The sequence below is a fragment of the Gymnoscopelus braueri genome, assembly GCF_963280865.1.
Source record: "Gymnoscopelus braueri genome assembly, chromosome: 10".
Taxonomy (NCBI): Eukaryota; Metazoa; Chordata; class Actinopteri; order Myctophiformes; family Myctophidae; genus Gymnoscopelus; species Gymnoscopelus braueri.
The window spans coordinates 36,819,858-36,835,212 of NC_137611.1; the positions used below are offsets into that span (position 1 = coordinate 36,819,858).

The 15,355-nt window shown below is 41.1% G+C and overlaps 1 protein-coding gene across 1 annotated transcript; it reads left to right on the top strand.

The window, feature by feature from the left end:
- Positions 1-1,942: 1,942 nt before the first annotated feature.
- Positions 1,943-14,169, top strand: sec62 (SEC62 homolog, preprotein translocation factor). The gene is made up of 8 exons (XM_080440273.1): positions 1,943-2,014; positions 7,034-7,142; positions 8,321-8,426; positions 8,579-8,816; positions 9,200-9,295; positions 9,397-9,457; positions 9,577-9,696; positions 10,324-14,169. Exons 1-8 carry the CDS (start codon positions 1,979-1,981, stop codon positions 10,863-10,865), a joined length of 1,308 nt encoding a protein of 435 aa, XP_080296399.1. The 5' UTR covers positions 1,943-1,978; the 3' UTR covers positions 10,866-14,169.
- Positions 14,170-15,355: the final 1,186 nt, after the last annotated feature.

Below are 15,355 nucleotides of genomic sequence, written 5' to 3' on the forward strand. Positions count from 1 at the left end.
AGTCATAGTTTTAGTTTCAGATTTTATTAAAATATAGATTAGTCAGGGGCAAGATCTACAAGCACACAACGTGTCGCATTGTGAGCTTGCGTGTGCTAGTAGATCTGCTATTTTTGCTATGTTTTTAAGATTTTTGACAAAGACTAAAACGAAGGACATATTCTCTGATTGTCTCCGCCAGGCCGAAAGGTGACATTTTTCACATGGGCCTGTTATAGCACCAACAGGAGGCCGCTTTTTGCAAAACACATTTTTTGACAGTACTCCTACAGATTTTGTCCAAACGTCACGCAAATCGGTACACAGTATCTCTATAGTCATTAAACGATTTTTTTCAGATTTTTCATATTCCATCCTGATTGGCTCAAAATGGCTTCCAAAGTTTGTAGAAGTGCTCCGTGTTGAACAAAATGCCTCAAGTCATGAACACAGCATGCAATTTTTGCACGTACATTCCCACTAGGCCGGGGAAGAAATGCCACTTAAAATTTTTAAAATCAGCCTCATGGTGGCGCTATAACAGGCCGATTTGTGTTTTTACCCGTAACTGCACCGATCTGTTTACAACTTTGTATTCGCACTCCCAACAGGTCAAGGAAAAACCTTTGCCCTGCATTTTTCACATCTGCCTTTTATAGCGCCATATCCAAATTTAACATAAATCGTTACACATGATCTCTATAGTCATGAGATCAAGACGGATCTGTTTGATTTTTCATATTCCATCCTGATTGGCTACGATTGACATCTAAAGTTTGCAACTAAATGCCGCAAATCATGAACGCAGTGTCCGATTGCCGTGAAACTTTGCACACACATTCACACTTCGTTGAGGAACAAATGCCACCCTTTCAACATTGCCCTATTATAGCGCCACCAGGAGGCTGATTTATACAAAACTTGATTCATCACGCAAACGGTACACGTTATCTCTATAGTCAAGTGATCAAGACGGATCCGCCCGATTTTTCACATTCCATCCTGATTGGCGAATTCAGAACATTGCTGGTCCACACTCACCTACCTGACCTGGCGGAGACCTGTGCTCCGAGGAGCACTTTTTCTAGTTTTAGTTTGTCTTAGTTAGTTTTGTAAACACAAAAAAAATTCAGCTGGTTATAGTCTTTTTGAAAAGCCTCGTTTTTATTTATTTTTTATTTGACTTAACTACAAAAATAAATCCAATTCTAGTTTTGGTTATTTTGTTAGTTAACTATCCTATAATAACCCTGGTACACTCCATTACATAAATTGGGAAATTGTCACAATGTCACCAAAGAGTATGGAAGCAATGTGAGTTATTTGATTATACTGTCAAATAATAGTACTGTACTTAACTTAAGTACATTGTTTGAGTATTTGTACTTTACTTACTCCGCTACAATTATTTGAAAACTTTAGTTACTAGTTACTTTGTAGATTTTGATTATTATTACAAAACAAAACATACAATAACCACTTCAGCCCTGTTTCAGCCATTTGAAAATAGCTTTCATAAATTTCGAAAAACTGAAATGGGACCTTCTGCACAATGAGTACTTTTACTTTTGGTACTTTAAGTACATTTTGATGCCAACACTTTTGTACTTTTACTCAAGTCAATTTCGATTACCAGACTTTTACTTGTAACAGAGTATTTCTACATTGCAGTATTGATACTTTTACTTAAGTCAAAAAAAAAGGAAAAACACTGGTTAACTGACTCAAGTAGGCTACAAATTTGACAAATACAAACTTGCTTTTCACTTCTGTTGAACAAAAAAAAGGGCATGGGTTTCCGAGGCTACTTCTGTTGTGACCAGACAGAGTATCTTTGAGTATTTCTTTGACTGAAGTAGTTGCTCTGCGCGACACCGGCATACAGTACGACCAGAGAGTACGACGAAGTACAACACAGGCTTTCCTCATCGGGCTCTCTTTCTCTCTCTCGACCGCGCAGGCGCATTCGGTGTCTGGGTCAGAGCTGAGTGTGAGGATCATGGCGGAGCGACGGAGGCACAAGAAACGGATCCAGGTAAACAACTATTGTCCACACAATAATGTCGCTCTTGGAAGAAATACCAAGACAAGACAATGAACTACTATACTGCTGTATGACTTATTAGATGGCCATTCCCAGCCATGGCAGCAGTAAGAGCCGGTGAAACACCATGGGCTGTGAGAATAACAAGCTAGCGTTAGCTGGCGAAACAGATGTCAATATTTTCATTCTCAAAGCTGTTTTTTGATTCCGTAAAGCCGTTTTCCAGAGGTGCTCGTGCACAACACGTCTCGCCCACGTCAATGAATATAGACTTATGTTATCGATGTGTTTAGGTGTGTGACACGAGTCAGTCCGTTTGTCTTGTAAAATCTCACTTTTTCCAGGCTAATTTAGTTGCTAACTATCGTCAGCTTTGCTAAGCTGCGTCAGCCCTCACCATATCCGCTCTAAAGTTAATTTACATCCACAAACTGTCTATATGATGATTGGAGAGAGAGCACTGCAGGTGTGTGTACACGTTGTGCTGCCTGTATGTGTGTACAGTGTAATCAGTGGTGCGAAGTAACTAAGTACATTTACTCAAGTACTCTACTTAAATACAATTTTGAGTAACTTTTTACTCTACTGGAGTATTAACAATTTGCAAGTCTTTTACTTTTACCTCCACTACATCTCAGAGGCAAATATTGTTCTTTTACTCCACAACAATTATTTGAAAACTTTAGTTACTAGTTACTTTGCAGATGTACATTATTATATTATAAAACATACATTAAGCACTTCAGCCCTATTTTATACCATAGGCTGTTTGAAAATAGCAGATCTACAACCTCACAACGCTTGTGAGCTTGTAGATCTGCTATTTTCAAACATTTTAGTTTTACTCAAGTAACATTTTGAACACAGGCCTTTTACTTGTAAACAGTATTTTTATATTGTGTTATTGCTACTTTTACTTAAGTAAAATATCTAGTACTTCTTCCACCACTGAGTATAATTCCATGTCAGGGACATTTATAGAGCAGAAGGTCCTGGTGCAAAGCATTTGAAAATAAATGGCAATAATAACCTGCTACATTTCGCTTAATCTGTCTTGCTAATGCCTGTCATTGACAGTCTTTTCATGTTGGGCCATTGTCTTTTTCGCCAAAGATATTTGTTAGGTATAAGCTACACAGTAGATTTTTTAAAGCATATCGTCAGCTTTCAAAAAACATTTAGCCATCACTTGTTTAGGGAATCTGTCTTGAGAGATTGGGATAGCCTTATTTGTCTAGAAAGTAGAACAAAAGATGATGAAGAAGAAGAATTGATATTATACTCTGAGTTGAGCCAGACGGCAATGGATCAATGTTGTCTGGCTCAACTCAGACAGTTGAGTGCAATGCTGGGATCAGGTACAAAGTGGGGTATCGGTTTTCTGAGGAACCACCTGTACAGGCAAGAGGCAACACAGATTGGAGTCATTCTTGATTGAGAGTCCATAGTCCGCCAACACTTAGTTATTGTTTTATTTTGCCATGAGGACAGTATTTTTAGATAAACAAGGAAACAATGTGCTAAACTGTTTCTTTGGCAATGGAAACATTTCATTAATTATTTCTGGGAACTCTTTATTGAGCATAGTTGCAACAAGCCAGCATGGTACTACAGTTGACCATTACAAATGCCTGTTCCCTGTTGGTGAAACTTTTCTGTTGCATAATATTGCTTATCTTAATGGCTATATCGTTGCAGTCGGGCAGTAACCTCGTATCCCCATATTTCAACTTTTTATGTTTTATTGTAAATTAATACCCTGCTTCGTCATACTGCAGTGTCACGCAAAAGTAGCAAAAATAGCCAGTCTACAATAGCCGATGCATCACAACACGAGCAATGCGTTGTGAGCTTGTTGTAGATATGCTATTTTTCAATTATTTTCTTTTTTTAAGTGAAAGTGGTCAAGTGTATCTGTGGATTGTATAGATATTGAACCAATGACAAGTATTAACAAGAGCTTGTGACTAAATAACTTCATTGGATCCATTAGACAGTTTCTTTTCCCCATTTTCTGAAAAGTAACTGTTTTGGACATAGAAGGTTTCCACCCAACTGCGATTATATATGTAAACAGGTTATCTGTTCCTTGATGTGGTCTGTCCCAAAGCATACTCCTCTTTGTTATGCAACTCTTGGCTTATTTTTGGGGCTCTTAAATTCTTTATTATTCAGATGCTAAATATTTAGTTATAACTAGGCTAGCATCCAAAATCCAAGAAGCTAAGCTCAAAGTGTGGCCAGTGAGTTTCCCACATAGAGGATGTTGCTTTTTGGTCTGTTACTGGTCTTACAGTGAGACTGAGAAGAGCTAAGTCACTCTGTCGGACCAGCCGTGGGAGATCATATCGGGGGAGGTCTCATATAACAAAGTTGCTTTAGCGAATAGCGATAACCTGGTGCTTGAGACAAAGGGACATTTGAAGGCGCTGCCTTCCTCGTGTTGCTGGTACATGGCAGCTAGAGCCAGCTGAGCAGGAGACAGCGGCGTTGGATCTCATTGTGCTGATGCTCTCATTCTCCTCTGTGTTGGCATGCTGTCCCCTGCCTTTGGCAGACAGACTACCAGGCCGTGCACAAAACTGCACATATATTGTGAAAACGGATTAAAAAAAGGTAGCAGAGAATTTGACTGCTCTACTCATCGAATGTGGTGAAGGTGAATCACTGAAATGAATTTATAAGCCACACAATTGGATGTGTCAAGTTAACTGGAAACCACATCAGAGTTAGACGTGTCCCCAGTTTGTATACCCACCACCAGTTGTTGAACATTTGTTTGACTCTTTAGTCCATTTCCAACAGAAGCTTCTGCTGATCCACCTTTTATCTTATTGATATATATATTTATTTTTCTGCCTTTTAATTGATAGCGTAAATGGTGCATTTATATAGCGCTTTTATCCAAAGCGCTTTACATTGATCGTGCCATTCACCCATTCACACACACATTCATACACCGATGGCGGAGGAAGCCATGCAAGGCACCAACCTGCTCATCGGGAGCAATTAGGGGTTCAGCGTCTTGCTCAAGGACACTTCGACACTAACTCTGGGGGAGCGCCCCAGCCCGGGATCAAACTGGGAACCTTGCGGTTTCCAGTTCACTCTACCCTGCCACTCTACCCTGCCACTCTACCCCTGAGCCACTGCCTCGTACAGTGGAGATGGACAAGAAACAGGGATAGAGAGATGGGGAGAGACATGCAGCAAAGATCGTCGGGAACGGGACTTGAACCCGCGATGCGCTGTTAGGCTACATTGTTGGCCGCAAGGCCAACGGTCCGGAGATAAAAAGAGTGAAAATAGGAGGGATCCTAGTATAGAACCCTGGGGGAACTCCAGTATATAGGGTTTAAATAGCTAAAATGGGTGAGGATGTCTTCCCTGTATTTTTTAGGTTTCTCTCTGTAAACTGCAAGCAGGCAAATAGAAATTTAATTCTGATGTATAAAGACCATGTATCTCCCATGATCACTTAAATATTGATAATGAATCACATCGCTCAGAATAATATACCAATATGATGACCCACCCATTTGGTGAAAATGTCAGATCTACAAGCTCACAACGATGCATGAACTTGTAGATCGACTATTTTCGCCAGACAGTTAAAAAGTCTCCACTCCATGCAGATTCAGATAGGACAAACTCCATAACTAAAGCATTGGGTCACGGGTGTTTTATAGATAAGTATGAGGAGCCCTGTGCAGATGTGGAGGATACAGCATTTGATTAATGTGAACTGCGCTATCCCCTCTCACCGACATTTAAGCAACACCGTAATTATTATACAATTATACAATTAACAAGAAATGAATTTTAACTTCATGCATAGACTTAACTAGGAATTGTGAAGTTTACTTTAAATAATGCCTCTCATTTTGTGAAACATTAGTGCTTGAAACATTAGGCCTCTGATGCAAATTCTGACGGAGGCAGTTCATTGCATTTAAAAACAGCACAGTAAAGTCAGTCGATTGCTTAAAGTTGCATCGCTCAATGCCTCTGACACGCGACTAGCAAAATACTGAGTCCCCTAGTCTTGAGTCCAAAATGTGTTTTGAAACATGCGGGTGATGCATTCTTTAATTAATAGATTCACACACATCTCTTTTGCAAGAGTGCACTGATGAAATGGTCTTTGGCACATTGTCAGGTTACCCAAGAAACACATGGTTGTCTGTAGATTTGTTTCTCATTTCAGCATTCTAGGCCTGTGTGCATTGTATTGTAGCATGTACAGTATGTCTGTGGTAGGTTCCCCTGTGTCTTAAAAAGTACCACAGTCGCAGTCGGTAGCGCTGTCGCCTCACAGCTAGAAGGTTCTGGGTTCGATTCCCACCGGGGACGCTGTGGGCGCTGGCGGCGTGTTCTCTCCGCCGCGTCATCAGTGCTGTAATCCTGGTCTCTATACTGCCCCCCCCTGGTCAGCCGGGGCGCCTGATGGAGGGGAAAGAAACTGGTTGGAATAACGTGTTCCTTCCACACGCTACGTCTAACCAGGGTATCTCCCCCCTGTCACGCTGGCAGAGGGAGTGTAGCGCCCGGGATTACTTAGACAATTGGCACTGGGTGAAAAAATGGGTTACAAAATCGTGGGGGAAAAAAGTACCACAGTCCTACTATTCCCTTGTGGATAATTAGCATGCAGGTGAACTGGCAGTTCTACGAAGTGGGCACTGCTAGAAAATGTAAACACAGTAACATTACCTTATAACAAATAACAGTGATATTTGCTTTGTTGTATTACCTACCTAAAGCAAGTTTGGAGTCTCTGCAAGTAGATTTTCATACCACACTGAAATGAACAGATTTCAATTACTTCTTTGAAAATCAAACAAACCGTGAGTCATAGTCAGTGGGCTAAATACGGCCAGACTAAGACCTGTGCATTGATTTGGATTGAACACTGAAGAAATATTGTGCAGTGATTGTGTTTTATTGCGTTGTTTGTTTTGTTTTTCACTGTGTAAAATAAATAAAAATATGTGTGTTCATCCACTGCAGGAGGTGAGTGAGCCCACCAAGGATGAGAAGGCAGTTGCCAAGTACCTCCGCTTCAACTGCCCCACCAAGTCCACTAACATGATGGGCCACAGAGTGGACTACTTTACCGGTCAGTGCTGCACTTTCACCTCTCCTCTAGTCTCGACCCACATGCTGCTGATATTACAGATTTGTGCTTCATGATGACTTTATGACCTCATGGGAACATCTCTTTTCAGCGGTGACTTTCTGTCAACCGTTTTCAATAGAAGCGACACGCTGATGCGAGTGAGGGAGAGAGATCTGTATCAAGGCTTCTTCCATTTCTGTTACCATGACTCCCCTGATTGCTGTGATATATAGGTGTACCAAGTTGTGAACTAATGTGAATAAGTGAGACTCTGAATGGCACACTTTAGAAAGGACTGGACTGTCATTGAGGCTGACGGTCTCAAAGCCGACCTTGTTTTTAAAGGTACGCTTGACAGTAACTGGGTTGTAGGAGCAACTGTAGAAAAGAAACTTGTTAAACTTGTTTAACTGTATATTATTTTCAGGCCTTGTGACTTTAGAAAATATTGCACAGTGCAGCTTTAAAGGTTGTATTAGGTTCGGCTGCTGCATGTTCAGTGCAGAGAAGCTTTGGAGCAGATTATATTTTTACCTGTGGTTTTGTGGTGCAAAAACAGCAATGTAGTACAATTTCAAATTTATTTGTCAAATGTGGTTATAATGTGGTTGTGCCAGGTCTATCAAGATGTTTGACTCAGACCATCATATTTTCAACACTTCAGTTAATTCCTGGCTATGCGTGCTTGCCAACTACGTGCAGACTGAAGAGAAAAAAAGGAATTTGTAGTGATCCCTGAGGGGTAAATACTTGTCTGCTTTGACCCATCAGTGGTGTTCAGAATGTGCACACCGGCGAGCATTTGATGGATTAGGTTTCTTCCAGCAATACTTAACCAGGCGACACAAAGCCTGTAGGATCCGAGGATCGAACCGGGGACCGAACCGGGGACCTTCCGATTCCCAGACGGCTGTTCTACATTCCACTGCCGCCCCACTCCGTGCAGACTTGTCAGAAATGCTAATAAATAGCTTACATTTGAGAAGATTTTGAAATCTGCTTTGTTAATCCTTGCCTATGCCATTGCCAATTCTCAATTCCCATGTGCAATTTCAGATTGATTGGCCAAGAAAATGGATGCAGAGTTTTCTCAGTTTTATAGTAGGATTTATAGAAGGATATTTGTGAATGTCCCTACTCAACATGCATGAATGTGTGCCTTTGTGTTTGTATTCTAGCCTCCAAGGCGGTCGACTGTCTGATGGACTCGAAGTGGGCTAAAGCCAAGAAGGGAGAGGAGGCCCTTTTCACCACCAGGGAGTCTGTGGTGGATTACTGCAACAGGTCAGCCACTTTTTACCAGCCTCTACCATACCTCTCAGATATGTAATATATGGATTACATTATCCAAAGTTCAACTCTCTTGGAGGAGGGCCGCTGGCCCCGGTGGTTTTAAAATGACAAAACAAGAAGAGTTGTGTATTTTTCTTTTCCAGACTCCTGAAGAAGCAGTTCTTCCACCGGGCCCTCAAGGTCATGAAGAAGAAGCCAGAGAAGGAGATCAAGAAAGAGAAAGAGAAGGAGAAGGAGAAGGAGAAGGAGAAGGAGAAGGAGAAAGACAAGGACAAAGACAAAGCCAAGATCGACAGCAGCAAGGAGGACGAGAAGAAGGGGAAGAAAGAAAAGGAGAAGAAAAAGGATTCTGACTGTGCCGATGCAAAAAAAGAGAAGAACGTACGTTATCAGTCACTGACGGCAGTGACAACGCAGTAGATTACAGCTGTACTTGCATAGAAGTTATGCTCATGAATGTAACAATGAAAAAATGTTACATTCCTTAGATAATGTTAATGCAATAGGATTCATATTTTGTACAACTGTACCGTAACATCTTATAGTTTTAGGTGTGTACGTAATCACACGTCCAACAGCATTTGTTTTGAGTTCTGCCGTGCTGAAAACTGAAATGAACCACACCGTGACATCGCCGTGCCTTGTCCACCTGAACAGCTGTTGTTGAAAATAGCTACAAGGTTTAAGATATATGATGGTGTCTCCTACCACTTAAAACTATTTCAGTCAAACATAAAAAATAAAGAACAAACTTATTTCCACAGGATGACAGCCCTGGAACTCCCAAGAAGAAGAAAGAGGCGAAAAAGAAGTTTAAACTGGAGCCCCACGAGGAGCAGGTCTTTCTGGACGGAAACGAGGTGAGCGTGCAGAGAGCATTGCTCCTGTCACCAGCAGCGTCCTGTAAACACGGCCCTCAAAAGATGCCTAAACGTGTGTGTCTCCTCTCTCTGTTTGCCAGGTGTACGTGTGGATTTACGATCCGGTCCATTTCAAAACGTTTGCCATGGGTCTGATATTGGGTGAGTTGTTTGGAATGTCCGAACAAAGAATTAAAGCCCTGGGTTGTTTTGTTAATCACCATCCCAATTGATTTCACCAATTCACCAGGCCATTTTGTGTGTGCTTTATTTCTGTACAGTAATTGCAGTGATAGCAGCCACCCTGTTCCCTCTCTGGCCAGCTGAGATGCGTGTAGGCGTGTACTATCTCAGTGTGGCAGCAGGCTGCTTCGTGGCCAGCATACTGCTTCTAGCAGTTGGTAAGTACCACATTAAAACCAAATGTAGAATTGCTTATGTCTATTGATGTCACATTAGAGAAACATTCCTAATGTTTCACAAAATATTCATAGTTAAATTTGTTACTTTTGATAATAAAAATAAAACCTAACTTAACTCTTTTCTGCTGTTGCACTCATTTTAATTGAGTGTCAGGTGTCACATATGAAGGTGTCATACAGTATGTGTTTCCGGTTCAAATCAGAACACGAGGAAGCTGCGGGGGGGAATAGCATTTGTATGACAGACTTTTCGCTTAGATTTTAAACATTTAGGTGGAGGTTATTCCTTGGTGCCTACTGGGATTGTGCGTGCACACGCCAATTGGTCCAGTGGTGGCCAAGATTACCTGCTCACAGCCAGGCGGACAGACAGGGGCGGAAACATAATTCCACCCCTGGCCGTTCCGTCCTGGCAGAGATTAAAATAAATGATAATCTTAATCTTTCAGCACATTTTATTTTTTTACCTAAATCAGATTCATTCTTCAGCTGGACTGTAATGTGGTACACCCGTTATTGTGCTGTGTTACCGATATAATGACAAAATCAGTTGACTTATGTGTCCTTAAAGTCGAGTCATTTTGTCATGCCCTCTCTTCCCTCCAGCTCGCTGCATCCTGTTCATGATTATCTGGGTGGTAACTGGCGGCCGCCACCACTTCTGGTTCCTCCCCAACCTGACTGCCGACGTGGGCTTCATCGACTCGTTCAGGCCCCTCTACACGCACGAGTACAAGGGCCCGCGGGGAGCTTCCAAGAAGGGCTCTGACAAGACTCAGGACAAGGATGATGGTGATCCTGACGAGAAGTCTGATGGCGAAAAGAGGGACGGTGAGGAGGAGGAGGAGGAGGAAGAGGAGGAGAACAGGGAGGCAGAGCCTGATGAGAAGAATGAAGCCGAGGGAGAGGAGGAGGTGGGAGCATCCGGTACAGGGGCAGAGCGCCACTCGGACACAGACAGCGAGCGGCGGGAGGACGAAGGATCCCAACACAGCAATGGCAACGACTTTGAGATGATCACCAGAGAAGAGCTGGAGCAGCACACGGAAGACGAGGAGGGGGAAGAGCAGGAGGAAGAGCAGGAGGAGACAGAGGAGAGGGAAGAGGAGGTAGCGAGCGAGACTAAGCAACAGACAGTTGAAACATAAACTCTTTTGAATCCCATCTCTCTCTCTCTCTCTCTCATTGTCTCCCTCTCTTTCCTTCACTCTCCTGTGCTCCCTGGACTCCTCTACTGTCCGTGCTGAGGCTGTGGAGAGGTTCCCATCTCTTTATTCTCCGTTGAGATCTTACATTCAATACGGTACCCATAGACAAGCCCAGCGGGGAAGATGGCTCTGACAATGATGGGGGTTGTGTGGGGTGGGGGTGGGAGGTGAGAAAGAAGCCTTATTGTGGATCAGAATACCTCCTTCCCTGCTGTTGATTCAAAAAGAAGAATTTAGAATTTAAAACTGCCACCAGACATGCCCCCCTAACCCCCTTGCGGCTATATTCTGTCACAACCACATTTTAGATTTTATCTATATTTGTCTTGTGTTGCTTTCCCATGTCATTTCACTTCAAACTGTTATGAGTTTTCTTTGGATGTTTTCAGGGGTACGTGAAGCCAAAAGGACCGCATCTCTATTACAGATGATGGAGTAGATTTGTCAGACACACACAGGCATAGTTTTTCCTCTAACCCCTGCTATCCTTTTTGGTCTGTTGTCCTCTTTGAGAGCTCTTTGTGAATTGGTACAATCAAAGTAGTAGTGGTGCTTTTTCGGGCAGGGGGGCCCAGTGTTTTAAGCCATGCAGTCCCCAAGCCCCCTTCCCTTGACCCTGTCAAGGTTGGCATTGTGCTTGGTAGGGTAGATACATACATGCCGAGGGGGTACACTTGTTCCTGTCGGAATGACAGTCAGCCTGGTAGCATTCTCAGGCAGCACTAAAACTTAACGAAATTGACCAACTTCGTCCGCTTTCTCAATGAACCTAAGCTAATCTGGATGGACCAAACCCATTAGTTTACCTGCGGAATCAAGAGATCCGTGGCTGGGTAGAGCTTATGAGCAGCCAGTGGCTCTCTGAGGTAATTGCTATTTTCAGTGAGAAATGTTTTTTGTATGGCTGATATGATTATCATTGTGCAATCCTAAACACACAGTCTGAAATGTAGATTTAGTTCATGTTAAAACAGCGGGACTTTTTATTTTTACTGTAAAACTGAGCAATGGAGGTGGCCATTTCTTTTCAGCATAGCTATACAGCCGAAGCTGCAAAATGTACAGTTCAATGTTTCTATTTACACATAGAACCAGATATAAAGTTAAGACAAATTCCAGTGCCAAAACACAACATACAGTACAATGTTATTGTATGCATGCTGATTTCATACACAGAAACAGGTTTCAGCGATGGATTTTTATTACATTTTCCATTTGTTTTGTAATAACAGTGTCAAACACCAAACCCTTTGCAAGTCCTACAAGAAAAGCACAGCAACAGAGTGGTTGGTATCTAGATAAATACGTGTTTTTGGTCTCAATGAAACTATTGACACTAGGCTCAAGATTTAGAATGAGAATGTCCCATCTAAAGGTGCGTTCACATTGGACCTCTTAATTCTTTAGCAGCGTGATTTTCGCTGAAGGGAACAAAATTACATCTGAGGCGGGATCCATTTGGCAAGTAGTTTGTTGTTGCAGTGTGGATTTTCTGAGATATATGATACATTTGTGAATGGACTACTAGTGAGAGAGAGAGAAAATTGTCTGTCTCTGGTTATTACACATTGTGCTGGCTTGTTTTACTACAATGGTGACAAACACATTGCCGATACTGCCGCAACCAAATTGACAAAATGTCAGTTGAATAGAGTGACGCAATTATTTTTATCGTGTCCGGTGTGAACGCACCTCAAGTCTTGCACAAGCTTGTCCTATATGAAAACGGTGGGCACTTTGCTTAGCGAATCGAACTTCATTGAGTTCCATCAATCTTGCTTTGTTGCAATGCTACCTTCATTGGAATTCTGGTCAGGGCCTGTCGACTAGCATCAAGTCTTACGGTTAAACAACTTGCGACTCCACACTCATTCAAAACAAAAGCCAACAAGACCGCAGTCAAATACTGCCTTGGAGGTGGGATCCGTGCACTGGTTGGGGTGTCATGGTCCAACGCTGTCCTTCCTACGTATGTTCACAGTATCTTCTGGCTAGAATTGTTTTAGAAGCTCATTTTACTCATAGTGAGGATAATATTTAAGTAAACACAAAGAAATGTATCATTTATATATGAATTCTATTGATATATCAAATATATACATAACAGTCCAATAAATTGTGAAACTACTTGTTCAACTTGAACAATGTTTTCTTTTCTTTTTTTGTTATACGAAATGTTTTTTTCTTCAGTTTATTGCAATTTTCTTTGTTCTTGTATAATCAATTGGCAAACTGTCAAGAGTGTATGACTCATTACCAAGACATCACCTCTGTCAGAAAACGGTGGCGTGTCATTAAACAGTGGGAATACATTGGATGACATGTCAGTAAACAGTGGAAATACATTGGATGACTTCTACGTTCTTTGTTTTTACATGTTAAATTATGGTGTTGAATGTGAGAAACACGATGTGACTAGTTAATTCGCAGTGGATTACAGTACACAATTGTACTCCATGGCTATGTCTCATGTAAAGTGGTCAACCATTAACCTGGGATTTGGGAAACTCATGGGTTGCATAACACTGACAAACTTGTTGAGTCCTCTTCGGTTTCCCAACAATTAGCCTAATATGGCAAGCTTACTTTGGGTTAAAACTGTTTTGTTTGCAAGATAATTAACTTGATTTCGCACATTTTGCTGGGCAAGAATTGAACTTGTGCTGTAAGTCACTTGATTGTCCCACCTGTTTGTTTTTCACTCTTGAAAGAGTTTGCAAGTCCTTGTGCGTTTTCTAGACATCCAACTTTGTTGTCTAGTCTCCCAGGCTGCTTGTAATCCCACTGAGGCTTGTTGCTCTTCGCTCATGTTATCACAGTCATTTTATTTTATTGTAACTTTTTTTCTCCCCAGCAGGTGTATTGCATCTGTGTTCCTTTGTCTTCTGGCAAGAGTTGCCAGTGTGCCAGTAGCTGTACTCTTGAATATTGGCAAAACTATTTTTCATTAAAGAAAAAAAAAGAAGGAAAAAAAACAACATCAAATTGTTGAGTCACACAGTATGAGTCTGTTGTATTGTAGTATTGCTCTTTACTCTGCTGCTGCTTCTCATCACACATTTGGGGAAGAAAAAAAATAATCCTTCATGTTTTATCTCTGGTCAAAACAAAGTATTTCGACCACCTAGTCGTCCATGTTTGGATTGATATCATTTTGACGATCGCATCATGGAGTATAATTTAATAAACTGGATGTCTGGAAATATAATTGTAACTTATCATTGCAATAAAAGTATAGAAAGCATTATGAAGTTTTGTGGAATTTTGTCCAATGGTGGAAAGTAACAAAGTACATGTATTCAAGTAGGCCTACTGTACTAAATGATATTTTTTGGTGAAAACAAAAAGTTTTTTGTTCAAAGGTTAAATTACTATATTCTGAGTGTTTGTTCAGTAATGGGTCTCTCCAGCTCTTTAATAAACAATACATTTTCAGTGGGTTGTTCAGCCAATCAGGACAGTACCCATTTATCAGCTTAAATTGTGTTACAGTTCCAATTTTGTCAGCTCATTTCTTTGTGTCATCTCTTCCAAATTCACTTGTTTATCCTGTATCCTGTATCCTGTGTGAGTTGAGTCTGAAAATGTGTTTTTTGTTTACCAAAGAGCTGGAGAGACAAGGAGACTCCTGTTACTGAACAAACACTGTATAGCAATGAGTAGCCTACCATCAGAATATAGAGCTATTTGACACTTATTTTAACAAAGACATATTTCTTACCCTACTTTTAAGTTCAATTTTGAGGTATTATTTTACTTTACTGGAGTATTTCCAATTTTCAATACTTTTACTTAACTACTCCACTACATTATTTAGTGAAGTACCAGTATTTGAGTAAAAGTACAATATTTGCCAATATTTTCCTCTGATATGTAGACTACATATCAGAATATGTAGTCTACATATCAGAGGCAAATATTGTACTTTTACTCAAATACAATTATTTGAAAACTTTAGTTCTATCTAAAGAAATTACATTGTGGAAAAGTTTTTTTTCCTTACTTGAAAAGTGAAACTTTGATATACTCTAGAGCAGCGCTACTCAACCCGCGGCCCGCGGGCCGCATGCGGCCCCAACGCAGCGTCTTGGCGGCCCCTCATGGTTTTTTTTAAAGCACAGGATAAAAATATACATTTCCGTTCAAATATATGGGTTGCTAATTTTTTTTTCAAAAACAAACATCAATTGTTACAGGTATAATGCATAGTTTTCTATGCATTTCGGGTTTTTTGGGGGGTTTGACCCCCATTTTTTTAAAGCCGCGCGCCCAGGGTAGGTGTCCCTTATTTCAATCTCTGGGAGTTGGCAACCCTAACCTTGCCATACCTTAGCTTTTGCTGAACTGATGCCACTGGACATACACACAAAATAAACAGGTACAGTGAAAAGTATATGATGTCAAAATGTACATTTTCTTATAACAATAAC

Coding starts and splice junctions, on each gene's coding strand:
- sec62 (XM_080440273.1), top strand. CDS start 1,979: ATGGCGGAGCGACGGAGGCACAAGAAACGGATCCAG. Junction 2,015..7,033: donor GGCACAAGAAACGGATCCAG/GTAAACAACTAT, acceptor CATCCACTGCAG/GAGGTGAGTGAGCCCACCAA. Junction 7,143..8,320: donor CAGAGTGGACTACTTTACCG/GTCAGTGCTGCA, acceptor TTTGTATTCTAG/CCTCCAAGGCGGTCGACTGT.